This window comes from Meriones unguiculatus, chromosome 19, assembly GCF_030254825.1.
Source record: "Meriones unguiculatus strain TT.TT164.6M chromosome 19, Bangor_MerUng_6.1, whole genome shotgun sequence".
Taxonomy (NCBI): Eukaryota; Metazoa; Chordata; class Mammalia; order Rodentia; family Muridae; genus Meriones; species Meriones unguiculatus.
In genome coordinates this window covers 7,959,287-7,976,584 of record NC_083366.1, presented here as the reverse complement: position 1 = coordinate 7,976,584, position 17,298 = coordinate 7,959,287, and the positions used below count along the sequence as shown (strand labels likewise).

Genomic DNA, 17,298 nt, shown 5'->3' with positions numbered 1-17,298 from the left:
AGCTCCACATGAGACAATTAACAGGTGTGGACAAACAATAGCCCGACTAAAATCCCACACTTGGGATTAAAACAAAAGCATTTTTACATAACATACAAAGAAACCAAAACTTCCATTACATTTGCTTAACTGGTAGTAGTCACTTAAAAGCAAATAAATATGTGCTATGTTTCTTTTTCTGGGTCTGGGTTATCTCACTCAGGATGATTTTTTTCCCCAATTTTATCCATTTGCCTGAAAATTTCATGTCTTTTTTAAATATCTGATAATACTCCATTGTGTAAATGTACCACACATTCTATATCCATTCTTTGGTTGAGGGACATCTGGGTTGTTTCTAATTTCTGGCTATTATCAATAAAGCCATAGGGACCATGGTTGATCAAGTGTCCTTGTTTTAGGATGTAGAGTCTTTTGGGTGTATGCCTAAGAGTGGTAGAGCTGAATCTTGAGGTAGATCAATTCCTAACTTTTTAAGGAAGTGCAATTTTGATTTCTACAGTGGCTGCACAAGCTTTTACTCCCACAAGCATAAGTAATTATTTTTCTATGTTAGGTTTAAAATGGCAGCAATAATACAGAAAATACTATGTCATTTACCTATGTTTGGCTATATGAGCATTTTACCTGTTAACTTAAAACAATACTTGCATTTGTATTTGTTGTGTGTGCTACTGGGTTACATGAGGTCATTTCCATACTGTTTGTTTTCCCTTTCCACCCCTATTGCTAATTCCCCTTGTTTCAACTTATATCATATATATATATTATATGATATGATATATAAAATTTTAAGTGTATAAAATCTAGGAACCACAAATGAGAGAAAACATGGCATTTATCTTTTTGAGACTGATTTAATTTGTTTAATATGATTCTTTACAGTGTATCCAGTTTCTTGTCAACAGCATAACTTTGCTTTATGAGTGGGAAAATTCTATACATACATACATACATGTTTCCTTGATTTCTCTGTTGATGGAAACTTAGGTTGGTTCCGTAACTTAGTTCTTGTGAATAGTACTGCAATAAACACTGATTGCAATTATTTATGATAGGTTAATTTGAATTCCTTTGGGAAAATACCCAAAAGTGTGATAGCTGGATTTTATGTTAGATGTGTGTATGTCTTGTTTTGCAGAACTTCCATACTGATCTACATAGTGTTTGGACTAGTTTTCATGTTCACCAGTAGTCCATCAAGGTTTGCTTTGTTTACTTCCTTGCCAGCATTTGTAGTTAACTGTTTTAGCTTTTATTTTTTATTTTACATGTATAGTGTTTTTTTAATGACTGCAATTGTGACTTGATTGACATGCTCTATTAATTTTATTTTAATTTGCATTCATTCTTCTAATGGCTAGTGAGGTTAGACATTTTAACATGTTTCTTGCTATTTGTCTTTTGTGTTAAGCCATGCTTTGATCCAGTTGTTTGATTTCTTGTTATTTACCATTTTGAAAAAGATTTATGTATTGTATCCAAATGAGTGTTTTCCCTGTGTATATGTGGGTACACCATGTGCTTGCCAAGTGCCCTCAGAGGTCAGATATGTGCATCCGATCCCTTGAAACTGGAGTTAGAGCTGCCATCGGGTGCTGGGAATTGAACCTGGCTCCTCGGTAAGAGCAACAAGTGCTCTTAAACAGCAGTCTTCTTCCCAGCCCATTATTTAGTTTTTGAGTTCTTTGATGTTTACCTAGGAAAGATCATCTTTCATTGTGTAGACTCTCTTCAGTGTCATTTGCCCTGCAGAAGCTCTTTATAAATTCATGAGTTCCCATTCGCCAATTGTTGGTCAAATTTCTTAAGTTTCTAACAGTTTCAGAGCATTAGATCTAGCCTAAGTGGTACATTTGGAGTTGAATTTAAGTAGGGTAAGAAGTAAATGTCTAGTTTGTCTGTCTGTGGATATCCAGTTTTCCTAGCACCATCTGTTCAAATTGCCAATCTACCCCCCAGTGTGTGTTTTTAGTGTCTTTGTCAAAAATTAGGTGGGTTTATATCTCTCTCCTCTACTTTTTGATTGATCTACATGTTTCTTTAGCCACTGCTGTGCTGGCTTTGTTACTATGGTTCTATAGTATAACATATGGTCAGACTTGCTGATAACTCCCGGTATTCTTCTTTAAAAAAAAAATACCTTTCATTTGTTGGCAGTTTCATATATTATTCATCCCCGACTCTCCCTTCCTTATCTCTTGGATTTCTCCCGAACATGCCCCCTTCTCACTTTGATGAGTTCATTTGTTTCCTACCTCTTTCCCCCTCCCTCACTTCCCTCTTTGCATGCATTCGTGCGTGTGCGTGTGTGTATGCTTGTGCAGGCCAGAGATCAAACTTGAGTGTCGCTCTTGAGACATCTGCGCTTTTCTTATGTGGTGGCTGTGTGGAATGAGACTCAGATCTCCCTGCTTGTGTGGCACGCATTTCACCAACTGGCCCGTCTCCCTGTTCTCGTTTACCTGATTTCTTAGGTGGAATTAATAAATAGCAAGGCCATTCACTTCTGTTTGTTAGGTTTGTTTCTTTCAACGTTGACATATTTATCAGATCTAAGACTTTTCAGCTGGTATCTTTATAGTTTTATGTATAGAACCATACCATCCATAAATAAAGCTACCCTTCCTTCCTTCCTTCCTTCCTCCCTCCCTCCCTCCCTCCCTCCCTCCCTCCCTCCCTGTCTCTTTGCTCTTTGTTCCTCCCTCCCTCCCTCCCTCCCTCCCTCCCTCCCTTCCTTCCTTCCTTCCTTCCTTCCTAATTTTTGGTCTTATTGCTCTAGCTAAAACACTATTTTGATTAAGATTAGAGAAAGTGGACACCTTTGTTTTGTGGAAATGCTTTAAGGCTTTCCCCATTTAATATAACTTTGGCTATAGGTTTGTCATATATTATCTTTTTACGTTGAGATAATGTCCTGTTTGTAGGTTTTTTATCATGAAAGGTATGTTGGATTTTTGTCAGAAACCTTTTTACATCTACTGTGATAATCATCTGTTCCACTTACTGGTTTTCATATGATAAGCCATTCCTGTATCTCACTTGATGTTGGGGCATTATTTTGCTGAGAAGTTTTATATATATATTCATGAGAGACATTGTTGTACAAGTCATTGCCCTGAGCATGCCCTCCTACCCCTTCCCCACCACCTGCCCCTCCTGTTGTTGTACTCTGTCTGGCTTGATAACAGGATGTTAATGGCTTTCTAAAAAAAAGAATTTTGTAATATATCATTCTTTTCTGTCCTATGGGATAGTATGAGAAGTAGTCATGCTCCTATTTAAAGGTTTGGTGGAATTTAGCAGTGAATCCTCCCTGCTCTGGCCTCTTTTATTTTGGAGATATTTAAATTACTGCACTAATCTCACTGCTTATTTTAAGTCTGTTTAAGTTATGTTTTAGTAGGTCATATATCGAAAATTACATCTTCTTTTTGGCTTCCAAGTTATTGGAGAGTAAGTGTTGTATGTACAGGTTTGCATGTGTGTGCACTTGTGCATGTAAGTTCACATGCATATTTGTGCTTATGTGTGTAGAGGTGCCTTCCTTGATCGCTCTCCACCTTATTTTTTGAGACAGGATCTCTCACTGAACCCGGAGCTCTTGGATTCAGCTGGTCTGGCTGGCCGATAAGCTCCAGGGGACTGCCTTTCTCCGCTCCACAGTGCTGTGGTTACACATGTGCATCTCCACGACTGGCTTTACGTGGGGGCTGGGGATCCAAACTCAGGTCCTCGTGCTTGTGCAGCAGGCACTTTGCCGACAGCCACCTCCCCAGCCCTGGAGTATAAGTGTTTAAGGTATAGCCTAATGATTTTATGAATTCATTGATAACTGTTGTAATGTGCTCCATTTTGTGTGTTGTAAATTTTGCTCATCTGTTTTTATCTTTGGGTTAGTTTAGCTAAGGATTTGTCAGTTCTGTTATCTTTTCAAAGATCAACGTTGTCATTTTGTCTTTGTATTGCATTTTTGTTTCTATTTCATTAATTTCTGCTCTTTTTGTGTATGTGTGTGCCGGTGCATGTGTGCCTGTAGAGATTGTTGTTGTCAAGTATTATTCTTGTTGTATGTCTCCTCCCCCTTTTTACTTTTTATTTTTATTTATTTTTTTCTGAGACAGGTTCTCAGTAAACTTGGAGCTCACAGATTTGGCCAGATTGACTGGTTGGTCAGTAAGTCTCAGGGATCCTCCTTCCTGTCACCCCAGTGCTGGGATTTCAGGTCCCTTTTTATATGGGTGCTTTGGGATTGATTCAGTTCTTCATGCTTTTAAAGAAAGCACTTTGAGCGAAAGGAGTCAGCTGTTGATTTTGGTTAACTCTTTTTGTCTATTTAATGTTTCTTGGCCTTTTCTTGTTTTTCTAAGGTCCTAAGTTACATTTGTTGTTACATTTGAGGTCTTATTTTTTTAATGTAGGCACTTAGGGCTACAAACTTCCCCCTTAGGACTGCTTTCATTGTATCTTGTAGATTTTGATATGCTATGTTTTCATTTTAATTTGCCTCGTGGAGTTTTTCACTTTATTTCCTTCCTGATTCTTCAAGGATCCATTTGGTACTGTATCATTTATGCTTCATGAGTTTAGTTTGTGTGTGAGAGATTTCACTTGCTCTTCATTTCTAGATTTACCTCCTTTTGTTCAAATAGAATACAAGTGATTTCAATTTCTGATGTTTATTGTCACTTTGTAGCCTATTGTGATACAGTTTAAAGAAAGTTCCATGGGCTTCTGAGAAGAATGTGTACTTGGTAGTGTTTGACTACATTGTTAGAGATATTTGTGATGTCCATTTGATCTGTGATGTCATTAATCAAGATGTCTCTGCCCCCTCCTGCAGGATGAGAATGAGGTATTGCAGTTCCCCACTGTTTCTAGATGAGGGTCACTATAACTAGTATTGCTTTATGAAATTGGTTATTTCCTGTATATGTGCTTCTGTTTTTCCAGACTCAGCCTTGTTCTGTAGCCCAGGCTTATCTCAAGCTTGAGACTCTCTTTCTTCATCTTGAATGTAGCAGTTATAGAATTGTACCAATAGGCCTAGTTGTTTTAACTTTTGTCATGTTCTTCCCTTTCCTGCTTTTTGCTTTTTCTCTCTGCTTTGTAGACCGTGTACTTCTCTTTTCTCTAACATTGGAGAAAAACTGTCCTCAAATTTGAGGAGATCCTCCTGCTTCATGAGAGCACTTGGAAGTACAAGGTCCACATCTTGCTCATGTACTCTGTAATTCTGTGTAAACTGTTTTCATTAGTTCATTAAGTACAACTTTAGGTTTTTGATGTAGTTGTAATAAAGGGCCATTTTTAATATGATTACAGTACCATTAGCAAATTATCTATTGTTACAAATCTGTCAGTAATACTAAAAAAATTTTAACAGTTATTTAATGTGTGTAGTGATAATTTTGGGATTTTGGTTTCTTTAAAACAGAAAAATATAAGAATGTGCTTTTGTTTTTATCCCAGGGGTGGGGATATGGGGCAGCTTCAGACTGTCCGCAGCAGCTGGCTATGATTTGCCTCATGCCCTAGCAGAGGTTTTGCCAGCTGCAGATAGTTTCGGTGATTGGAATTCTGGGAACTTTTCAGAGTGCATATAAATACTAGAGCCCTGATAGGTGGGGTCAGTGGTTATTGGTTATTTTGGAAGGTAGTAGCTGTAGTTAAAGAAGAAACAAAAGCAAAGAGATTTGGGGATTTTCCGAATTCTTCTCTTCCCCCCCTTTCTTGTTTCTCTCTTTTCTAGTGTTAGGGGTTGAAACTGGGCCTGGGGTGGGAGAAAGCAAAGACAGGCTCCAAGTGTGGAGGTGGATTGTGTGTGTGTGTGTGTGTGTGTAGGGGGCACATGTACGACACACTTTATGTGGAGGCCAAAGGCCAGCATGCTTTTCTTTTCTCATACTACCATGTGGATCCTGGAAGTAGATTACAGGTATTCAGGCTTGATGGTATTAACTTGCAGTCTCTAGGTGAGACAGTGAGTGTTTCACTATGTAACCCTGGATGGCCTGCAACTCACAGCTTAAAGATGTGCACCACACCTAGCATAATGTTCAAATTTTAGCCACTAATGTCTTCTGTAGCAACAAAGGAAACTTAAAAAAATAAATAAATCTTGGTCCCAGATCTAACCCAATGGTTATATGACTTGTTCTCATACTTATTTAATATTTCTAGTCTGGAACATTTGACACCCTCTCTCCCCCTTTTTTTATGACTTGATAACTGGAAATTTTCCTATAGCTTTAGATTTTCTGAGGTCCTATTTCTGAAGTCTTTTTAACAGTGGCATATACCCTTGCTGGTTTTTGTGCTGGGGTTTACCACGTAGCCTGGCTGGCCCTGGAATTTCTTGCATGCGTGCGCGCGCTCGCTCTCTCTCTCTCTCTCTCTCTCTCTCTCTCTCTCTCTCACACACACACACACGTTAAAGTGGCTATATAATGTATTAAAAATGGCTTACAGGCTGTGGTCCTGCGGTCTTAGTACTGCAACAATGGCACAATGGCTGTCTCTCAACAGAAGCCAAGGCTCCGGTAGGTGTTTGCTTAGTGAGACCAGATAACTCTGCAACTCTAATCTGGTGCTAGAGTCCCAGAGAAGTCCTAGAGAGCTGCTGGCCTTTAGTCTACATCGGCATCCCGAAGTTACAGACATTGACTGTGGGTCAGGCTTTTATGGGGTGCTGGGGTCTGAACTTAGGTCTTTATGCTTGACAGCAAGCAGTTTACCTCACATGCCAGACACTTTTGTTTTTGTTTTTCTTGAAGTACATGCAAGACGAGTACTTTATACCACCTGAGCTTTCTCCCTAGCCTGGTTGTGCTTTATTAATAGTTTCTTTTTAGTTCATCTCTACTGTTGCTCTTTATTGTGAATAATAAGAAATTAGCTATACTTTTAAAATTCTGGAAATTTCTTGATAATTTTCATAATTTTTTAAATAGCTACTTCCTAACCTCATTTCTATAAATTTTAAATTTCTTTTTGAGACAAGGTCTTAAGTATGTTGAGCTGATCTCAGAATTTCTTTGTGGTAGGGGAGGACCTTGAACTTCTTTCTGGTCCTTTCCTTTGAATTATCTGGGTGTGTCTCCTCCCCCCCCCCATCCCCATTTGTGCGCACTTGAATTAAAAAATAGTGCTGGGGATTGAACTGAATTGCTACCAACTGAATTACATCCTTGGATTTAAATTTCCTAATTTTTATTTTTATTTTTTTTATCCTAATGATTGAGCAAAATTCAGGTCCTGTTCTTGCTGAGTCCGCATTGTACACTGAGCTACATATAACCGTAGATGTAAATTTCAACACCACCATTCTTTTAAAGTTTAGCAGCTTGTTTAAAGTATATATCTCTGTTAACGTCAGAAACATTTGTTTACTGTGTATGTTGGTGTATTCATTCCACAGAGCGTTTATGGAGCTCTAGAGGACCTCTTGCTGGCTGTCTCCTTCGGCAGTGAGGTCTTTTCAGCAGTGAATTTAGCTTGCAGGCTTGGTGGCACATCTACTTGCCTGCTGAGCCATCACATCAGCCCTGTGAACCGTCTTGCTAATGCCCGGAAAGCTTTTTACTGATAATCTTCTGAATACCCTGTAGATTTTGCTCTCATCTGAAACAACTTGTATTTTGATGTTTTGTTGTGGTGAGACTATCTTACTCTTGATAGCATATTCACAAGACTAATCTATCTGCAGATCTATCATTTACTCTTTATACATAATATGTTAAAATCTTTCGGCTTAAAAGTACAATAAAAATCAATGGTCTTGTATCTGCCTATATGTCAGTAATTGGACTTTAGCAGCTATTTTTAACTCAGGGTCTCCATCCAGTTTCTTTCAAGATGTTGGCTTAAAGATGTGGTTTGGAAGAGTGCAGAAGAAATCAGGAAGTAGGCTGACAGTAGAGTCATGAAGGCTTTAGTGAAAGTAGAACAATTTTCAAAATGCCTTAATGTGGTTTTCAAGCTGCTGTTTGTAGGAATTTTTGCAAAATGGATCATTCTCTACTTAGGGCTGCTTAAAGTATCATATGACAGTGATACCTAGTCTTTTCCAGCATGAATGATTGAAGGGAGAGGAAAGCAATAGTTGCCAACTTTTTTCTTGTCTGGGTACTATTTTGTTTTGTTTTTTTTGGGGGGGGTGATTGTGGTAAATATGTGTGATGTAATATTTTTCATTTGCTCTTTATTAATGGCCTATTGTCATACTCTGGTTTTTGCAGTATACATCTGTTGGTTCCGTGGATTAGTGTTGGTCAGTGAATGGGGGGTCATTACTTAGGGACAGAGGTCTTTGGTGAGTGTGATGGCTAATTTTAATAGTGAGCTTGACGCAATCACTCTTGAGTCTCAATGAAGAATTGTTGGTGTACTTGAAAAAACTATTTTATTTATGTTTTTTCTCCCTACTCCACCCCAATCCCTTCCAACACCCCATCACCAGGTAGAAGGGAAAGGTTAGTGGGGAGAGGGAGTGAAGTTTTTCTCTACTTTCTGCCATGTAGGGTTGTTGTGTTCCTTGGAGTAAGTCCAGTCTTCATTTCAGGGTATCTCCAGCCTCTTCTCAAACTGCATCAGCAGTAACCAGAGGCAGCACGGGGTTGAGAAAGAGGAACATCAGTATTCTTCTTCCTTGGAGCCCCCAGCACTTTCTGGGCTCTGTCATTTATTCCCTCTCCAGAATCCTCTGATTTAAACTGTCTTCAGTTGGGAAAGAGCTTCTCTCAGAGTCTGCATGAGGCAAAATCAGCTCCATATCCCACACCTGGCATTAAAACCAAAACGTATTTACATAACTGAGTTTTTAAAGACACCAAAACTTTTCACTGCCTTTCTTCCTTCTCCCGTCCTTTCTTCCCTCTTTCTCTTCCACGACAATTTTAATGGATGTAGTAGTTTGCTTTTCTGCTGCTGTGGTAGGTACTGACCCATCCAGGCTCAGGGAGGAAAAGGTTTCTTTGGCTCACAGTTCATCCCTGTTTGAAAGCCCGGCTCTCCACCTGGAGGGCAGAACTGAGGTATAGAGCACAGAGGAGTGCTGCTCACAGGCTCCCTTCTATCCAGGCTTCTGTTCAGTTGTCTGTCTTTACCTCCAGGGATACTTCTCCAGGAGTAGTACAGCCCGTAATGTGCTGAACCTTTCCACAGCAATCAGCAATGGAGAAAATAACACACAGACATGCCCACAGGCCAACCAAATGAAGGCATTTCCTCACCTGAGGTTCTCTTTTCCTAGGTGACTCCAGTTTGTACCAAATTGACAAAAACTAGCAAGCACAGGTAGAATTTAAGAGAAAAACTATTAGTATAAGTTAGGTGAAAAATCCTGGCAGTCTCCAGGAGACATGGAGAAAAAGTCAAGCCTTTTTTAATTAACTGTGGATTAGAACTAAAGATACATTATTAAGAAAGGAAAAAGGTTTCTCGAACTTGCATACATTTCCATACAGACTATAGTGGTGAAAAAACAGTAAAATGGCTTTATTTAACTGTACAGGAAGCTGGTACAAATAAGACATAAATTTGGTGAATAGGTAGTTATTTCAATAGCCCATTTTGGGGTTGAGTTTGAGACAGGCTTTCATATAATACCTTAAGGCGGCCCCAAACTTCCTGTGTGGTTGAGGATGACCTTGAGCTCTTGACCCTTCTGACTCTTTCTAAGTGTGAGAGCATAGACTTGCACTACAACATTTCTAGCCTGTCCTTGAAGCCATGAACAATCACAGAAGATTAGAGCAGGCAGAACATTTAAAGTTAAAAAAAATTGTTAGGTTCCACCAGTCCCAAACAGCCATTATTGTTAGGAAATAGTCTAGACTTTTTTGTTGTTGTTGTTCATACATAGATAAAAAGAATGGCTAAATAGTTACAATTGGTTTGTTAAGATGAGCTAAGTGGATATGAAATAGATTTTTATTTCCTCCCTCCCTCCCTCCCTTCCTTCTTCCCTCTCTTTCTTTCTCTTTTTCTTTTCTCTCGAGACAGGATTTTTCGGTGTTGCCTTGGCTAGCCTGTCTGTAGACCAGGCTAGTTTGGAATTTATAAAGATCCACCTGCCTCTGCTTCTCAAATTCTAGAATTGATTATTTTGATTTTCAAGTAAAACTTTTTTTTTTAACTCAAAGTTCTTTAAAGTTCTTTAAAAATACCTTTAAGACAAATGATAGAAATTACAAAAATAAAAAAATACTGAAAAGGTAAAATTTTCTAGTTTGGATACTTAAAAAAATGTATTTGTGTGTCCTTATGTCTGTTTCTTTCTGAGTGTTCACTGTAAGCTTTTGGGTTTATCTGTAAAAAATGGGAGACAAATCATGTTGGCTGAAAAAGTTGGAAATGCATTTTTCTCATTTTGTTATGTCCATTACTTGTGTGCATGTGAGTAGGGAGGCCAGTGGTTGATACTGGAAATCTTTTTTGATTGCTATTTCACATCTTTTGAGGCAGGGTCTTAGCTCAGACCCAGAGCTAAGCAGCTGATAGGGCTAGTCTGGTTAGCCAGTTTGCCTGCTTGTCTATGTACCTCATACATGCCTGGTGCCTGCAAAGTCCAGAGGAGAACCTTGGGTCTCCTGGGGCTGGACCTAAATAAAGATGGTTGTCAGCTTTCATGTGGCTGTTAGAAATCTAACCTGGGTTCTTGAAAAGGTGAACCTGCCCTCCAAACCACAGCCATCTCTCCATTCTCCACCCACCCACATTACCAAAAAACAAAACAACAAAAAACAATTACAGGTATTTGTAAATTGTAACCAATCTTACTTTTCAAATAATTGTTTTTTATTATAGGCACTGATTTGAGTCAAGTGATAATATTTTAACCTGTGTGCTTACAAGAAACAAAGTCCCTGTTCATTTTCCTGTTTTCTGGTTTTTCTTTTTGTGTACATTTTAAAAACATTTATGCACATGTGTGTTCTTGAGTGCCATCTTTCACATGTGGAGGTGAATTATGTTTCCTTTCACAATGTGGGTCCTCTAGCATCAGCCTACACACTGAGCCCGCTGGCCACCCCTTCGTAACATGTTAAAACAAGTTGTCCTAGCCATTTTCTAAGTATTTAAGAATAGTACTCGCTTCAGTGATTCTTAAATCATTGTATAAAAATTTACCCCCAAATGCCTCTGTTGGACATTCAGATTTTCTTTTTTAACCCATTACATGTGTACATTGCTATATTTGAATCTGTATTTTTTTGTACCTCTTTTGATGAAATGAGACATAGTCAAGGAGTTTTTTGTGACTACTTGCCCAGTTAATGCTCTCTGTACATTTTTGTGGCATATGCATTTTTTTTACTATTTATTAAAAATTAAAGTATAGAAAAAAATATGAGTAAGAATGGAAATTTGTCTCAGTTGGTAGAGTGATTGCCTAACGTTAATGAAGCCCTAGATTTAATTGTTAGCTCCACACAAAGTGATCTATTTGTAATCCTAACATTGGGGAGGCGGAGGCAGGAGGACCAAAAGTTCATTGTTATTCTCAAGTCTGGCATATTATGAGGCTGTCTCATTAAAAACTTTGGGCAGAGTGCAGGGAATCTTATGAAAGAAGGGGGAGACAGAAAGACCTGGAGGGGACAGGAGAACAACAGAACCAAAAATTCTGGGCACATGGGTATTTTCTGAGACAGATATTCCAAAGAAAGACCGTACGTGGAGATCGCCTAGAAGCCCTGCACAGAAGTAGCCCAAGGCAGCTCAGTGTCCAAGAGGGTTCCCCAGTAATAGGATCAGGGACCATCTCTGACATGTACACATGGGCTGGTTCTTGGATCACCTCCACCTGAGGGGGGAGCAGCCTTACCAGTTCACAGAGGAAAACAATGAAGCCAGTCCTGATGAGACCTGATAGACTAGGGTTAGGTGAAAGGGGAGGAGGACCTCCCCTATCATTGGACTGGGGGAGGGGCATAGGAGAAGAAGAGGGGAGGGTGGGATTGGGAAGGGATGGGGCAGGGGGGCGACAGCTGGGATACAAAGTGAATAAACTGTACACTTTTTTTTTTTTTTTACTTTTTTTACGTAAAAAAAAAAAAAAAATTGGAAAGATACTGAACCAGACTGATCTCTGTAGCAGAAAGCCACCTGTAGCGATTTTTTTTAAAATTTTAACTCTACTTTATTTGGGGTGTTAGGCCTCTCCTTCCCTTCCACCAGCCCCCCTAACCTTAAGTAGGAGAGAGGTTAGTCCCCTTTACTTCTCCCAGCAAGTTAGGGTCAAGGTGTTCTTTTAGGGCTCTATACCAGTCTCCATCAACCACCGGCTCATCAGTTAGCAGGCTCCTCCACACCCCTGCACCCTGAAGTGTTTCTCCGCCTGCTCCAAACTACCACGCTGTTACTGGTCTATGGTCTCTCTAAACTGCTCCACGCCACACACCAAAACCGAATGCCTCACGGTCTCTTTCGTGGCCTCACATTTATGCTCTCAGAGTCCTAGACCATGGCCCTCTCCGCAGCATGCAGAAGGCTGTTACCAGCTGCCAAAGGTCATGCTCCACATGTGACATTTAACAGATGTGGACAAACTATAGCCCAACTAAAATCCTGTACTTGGGATTAAAACAAAAGCATTTTTTACATAACATTTAATGAAACCAAAACTCCCATTATAGATTGCTTGACTTTTTTTTGTCCCTTCCCTTTCCCCCTAGTCTGTATCTTCAATTTGTAGTCTAAATCTGACATTTTACCTTCCTAGTGTCCTGATTTCCCCATTCTAGTGTTCAAGCACTGAGCTATAACCCTTCGTTTTTATTTTGCTTTTATGGTTATAATTTTTTATTAAAATCAGATAAAAATATTTTTTAAAACCCCACTGTTCTAGTTTAATGTTAATTTTTATTGTTACATCTGGATTTGTTTTATATTGTCTAGAATGTTTCTGAAATCATTAACCAGTTTTAATAGCATTATTAAATAAGTTTAGACTTAGGTCATTTAGATATCTTTCATGATTCACTTATTAAATATGTTTATATAATTGAGTTTATCCCTCTCAGTCTATTAATCCCCTAAAGTCAGTTAGTCTTTTTAATGACGGTTTTGATTGACATTGTGCAAGCCTTTAATACCACTGTGACCCTGTAGCCTGTTTGAGCGTCAGACATTTTACTTCAGGGAATGTCTCTTGATGTGTTGACACTGCCACAGTTCTGCATTACTCCTTGGTTTGCTTTGTATTGCTGGTATGTCTGTACACACCACACACACCCCCCCACATACATATGTGTGTATACACGTATGTATATATATGTGCCTATGGACAAATTTTGTGTTTTCTGTTAGGCTTTCTGAAGTATTCGTGTTTGTTTTTTTCATAAGCTCTTTTACTTTCATGTCAAATCTTGTACCCGGCATAAATAATGTCAAGTATGGGAAGAATATAGTAAATAAGTAAATGCGTAAGTGGCATATTTATTATGCCACCCCTAAAACCCCACTCTTTATACGGTATTCTACATCCAGGCCAAAATGATTTCTACCTCATTAATTAAATACTATAATAAAAGACATTTTAGTATCAACACGTAACAGTCCCCTAATAATGTTACTTTTGATTTGTGCTGCCTTCTTTGGCTTATGACTTGGGCTCTTTGCCTTTTTTCAGTTGTTTTCTTGATAAAGTACTCCAAACTTTTAGTGGCTTGTAACAAGTGAGGCTCTGCAGGAAGGTTTTTCACTCATGTCATGTCAGCTGGGTTTATTCTTGAGGCCATAAGAAGCGCTGGCTGATTTGGTGGTTGTTCCTGGTCTTACTCATAAAGCTGGGGCTAGGTATTGATGTGCACAGGCGAGAGGTGCCTTCCTGTTCATCTGACTTCCTGTTTGGTTTCTGCAAGACTACTAAGCATTCTTTTCTTGCTTTTAAAACTTACTGATTCTTTGTGAATTTCACATCATGTATCCTAATCCACTCATCTTCTCAATCTCCATAGCTGCCCTCCACCCTTGTAACCCCTCCCCCGCAACAACAAAAACATCTTGCTGTGGAAGCTATGGTGTGTCACACAGTATACCTTTTCGCCCAAAAAGCTTTACTTACAGATGTTCATTTCAATTGGTCTCGTTTGAGGCCTTTGGCTTCTGCTATACCATCCATACTTGGTTTTTACCAGGACTCCTGCCGGATATCCTGTGTCTTGGAGATCCTGCAGCTTTGGATGCAGGACCAGCCCTTTCGCTTGCTTCATCAGTTCATAGATGAGGTAGATGTTGTGGTGGCCTACCTAACTCAAAGCCGTGTTCAGGGCCTGGGAGGTAGTTGAGTTGGTCAGCCTACCAGCTCTCCTGAATCTTGTACTATCATGGCCAGTTTTCCTCCTTTGCCCAGGTGAGGCAAGGGGCTAGTTCTCTTGTCTGTGCCAGGAGCTACGCTTTTCTCCCACGCCCACAAGGCCAGTGAGGGACAGAGCCAGCTCTTCTGTCTCACTAGTGCCCACACCACCTGGGCCAGCTCTACTATGCTACCCAGGTGAGATGTTGGGGGTATGGGTGGGGGTTAGAGTTTGGGGCTGCTCTACTGCCTGCCACAGGGGTGGGGCCATCCCTCTTCCTCTTTTGGCCAGCTCTCCTACACTGCCCGTTGGGCTGGCTCTGGGAAGCCAACACCAGCAAGCCCCACTTGGTAGTCCTGACCAGGAACATCCTCATGGCTTTTGGTGGTGACATGTGCCACAGAGATTGGCACAGACTCACACTGCTGCAGAGCCATAGTGCCACCTGCTCATACCAGGCCAGCCCCCCCACCCCCCGCCCACACATTGGGTGGGTCTCTGGATGTCTTGCTTACACTAGATGGAAGCTGGAGGGCCTCTCCTAGCATTCTTAACCCAAACTGTGCTTAGGCCTGGTGCAGTGCTTTGTTGTTCTGTTTTAAACATGATACTTAGGGTCATCTCAATAGCAGAGGTGGAAGCTATGCAAAGCTTCTTAAAGCACTTTTTTTCCTGGACTTAAATATACATTCTGTTGATCACAGCAAGGTACAAGTCTAACTCAGGTTCAAAGGGATTGGAGGGGAAAATACTCTGACAGAACAGTAATATTTTATGGCAAAAAAATGCAAGTATGATTACTTTGAAGTCATCAGTTAAAAGAACTAAATAAGTTTCTTTTGAAATTTTAATTTTACAATTTTTTTTGTTGTTGTTGCAGAGTATTAATGCTGAAGTTAGAAATTAGTGGGTGTTTTTAGACTATTGTTTTAAGAACTGTATCCTCTTTTGTGTGTTCTGCTGGAATATAATGCCTTTTAGGACAGGGAAAAAGAGATTTAATTTAAATGGTTAAATTTGTACACTGTGTTAAATATGTACATTCAACTAACTGAAAATTCATGCTGAGAACATTTTCATGTAAAATCTTTGACTTTAAACAAAGTTGGAATCTTAATATGTAATTTTTGGTTAACAAAATTTCTTCTCTTTTGCTGTAGATTAATTAGTTCTAGTGCTTCACAGTAGCATTCCTGTAACCTTGCATCCTGCTGCTGCTGCTGCTGCTGCTGCTTTGTCCTCCTCCTTCTCCTGTTCTTCCTCCTCCTGTTCCTCCTCCTCCTCTTATTTTTGTTTTTAAGTAAACCCGGAAATACATTTTTGCTTGAGTTTCTACATCTTAATGTCTAAAACCTGGTCTGTAAAATTCAGTCTGTGGTAGCTGGGTATGGTGGTTGCATGCTTACAGTTACAGCACTGAGAAGGATGAGGCAGGGGCATCTGTCTTTCCAGGGCTTATTCAGGAGCCACGTCTCTTTAAAAAAATTAAAATAAGTATGTGTAACTATGGAATGCAATAACGTGTGTGAAATGGCCTGTAAATCTTAAAAATGCTATTTATAAAAAACAGGTTTTAAACAAGGAAATGTATATTTTCATAGGTATAAATATGCCAAATAACGACAAGCTTCAGTTATTTATTGTTATTGCTTAGGTTAAGCAAAAGAGTCATTTTGAATTTTTTTTTTTAAATCCATAACAACTGGTAAAGGGGGTGATTTTTTTTTTTTTACAGAGATGTAAAAGAATATTACATATATGAATTATCTTTTCATTTTAAAATATTTACATTTGTTTATTTTTAGAAATATAAAGAAAAGGACAAACACAAACAAAAACACAAGAAGCAACCAGAACCGTCACCTGCCTTGGTTCCTTCTTTGACTGTTACTACAGAAAAAGTAAGATTAAAGCATCAAGTTTTGTTTTTTATAATAACCAATGAATGAAATGCTGTTTTTGACTTCTTAGGAGTCAATTCCAGTGCTCTGATAAGTTTTACCCACCTCCCAAGCCATGTGCCATGACATAGAACTGTCACTTTCTTAGTCCTTCACACTACTTTTTGTTTATTCTGAACTTGTCTGCAAGGACTACATAAGGGTAACAAGTGGTCGGCACCTTCTAAATTAATAAGTGGGTTAAAATCAGATTTCAGCTGCCTGTCACTGAGATCTGCCTTTATCACTTAGTCACTGAGCTTTAGGTTAATTTACCTCTCTGCAACTCTTCTTTTATTACCTGTAAAAACAGAAGTAATCATTGAAATTGATAAAGATAAAATATTTACAACAATACACATAGTATCTGGTTCATAGTGAATATTACTTAGGAAGTTAGGTATTACTCAGATTACTATATGATTAATGAAAACAAACAGAACAGAGGTGGGTAGGTATATTTGGTTGGGACAGAGTAGTACAGGCCCCGTTACAAAGGACTAGATAAGTCGGTGTGAAAACCTTGTCTCATAGATAGAATGAAAAGTGAGCTATTAGGTAGAACTGAAATTAAACATGGTGTGACTTTAGTTTTATAAAGTGTTTTGGTTTTATAAAGTTGTGAGAGTTGGTGGGAGGGGGAGGAGACACAGGAGAGACAGAGGAGAAGAGTTGAAACCAGCGAGAAGGTGGTACTAAACTTTGAGATAGTGCGAGGTGGTCACATTTTGAAGATACTCAAACATGAACCCTTTGCGACTCTCTTAGAGATAAGTTGGAGGCATCGCAAGAAGAAAGAACCTCACTTTTGCAGGTTCTGCCTTAGATAAGTAGCAGGAATGGAGTTTGTGTTGAATATACAGGAAATTTTGGATATATTGCTAGTTTATGTTGGCTATAAGAACATGTTACCACAATTCAGCAGTTTCAAATAAAATAAAAATTTATCTTTTCCCTGGTTTGTATGCAAGAATGTCTGATGCACTCTGCTGGTCCATTCATCACAGTAAGGTGAAGATCAAGGTGTGGGATAGCTTGGGTTCTTACTGGAAAGA

At 39.2% G+C, this 17,298-nt stretch overlaps 1 protein-coding gene across 16 annotated transcripts in view; it reads left to right on the top strand.

The window, feature by feature from the left end:
• Positions 1-17,298, top strand: part of Mllt10 (MLLT10 histone lysine methyltransferase DOT1L cofactor) — a 137,613-nt gene that overhangs the window by 59,917 nt on the left and 60,398 nt on the right. For 15 of the 16 annotated variants that reach the window (XM_060373019.1, XM_021631055.2, XM_021631054.2 and 12 more), the window contains one exon: positions 16,109-16,204. The exons of the other annotated variant lie outside the window; for it this stretch is intronic. In XM_060373019.1, the coding sequence (XP_060229002.1) occupies positions 16,109-16,204 (96 nt within the window). The remainder of the gene's footprint in view (positions 1-16,108; positions 16,205-17,298) is intronic. 16 annotated transcript variants of the gene reach the window in all.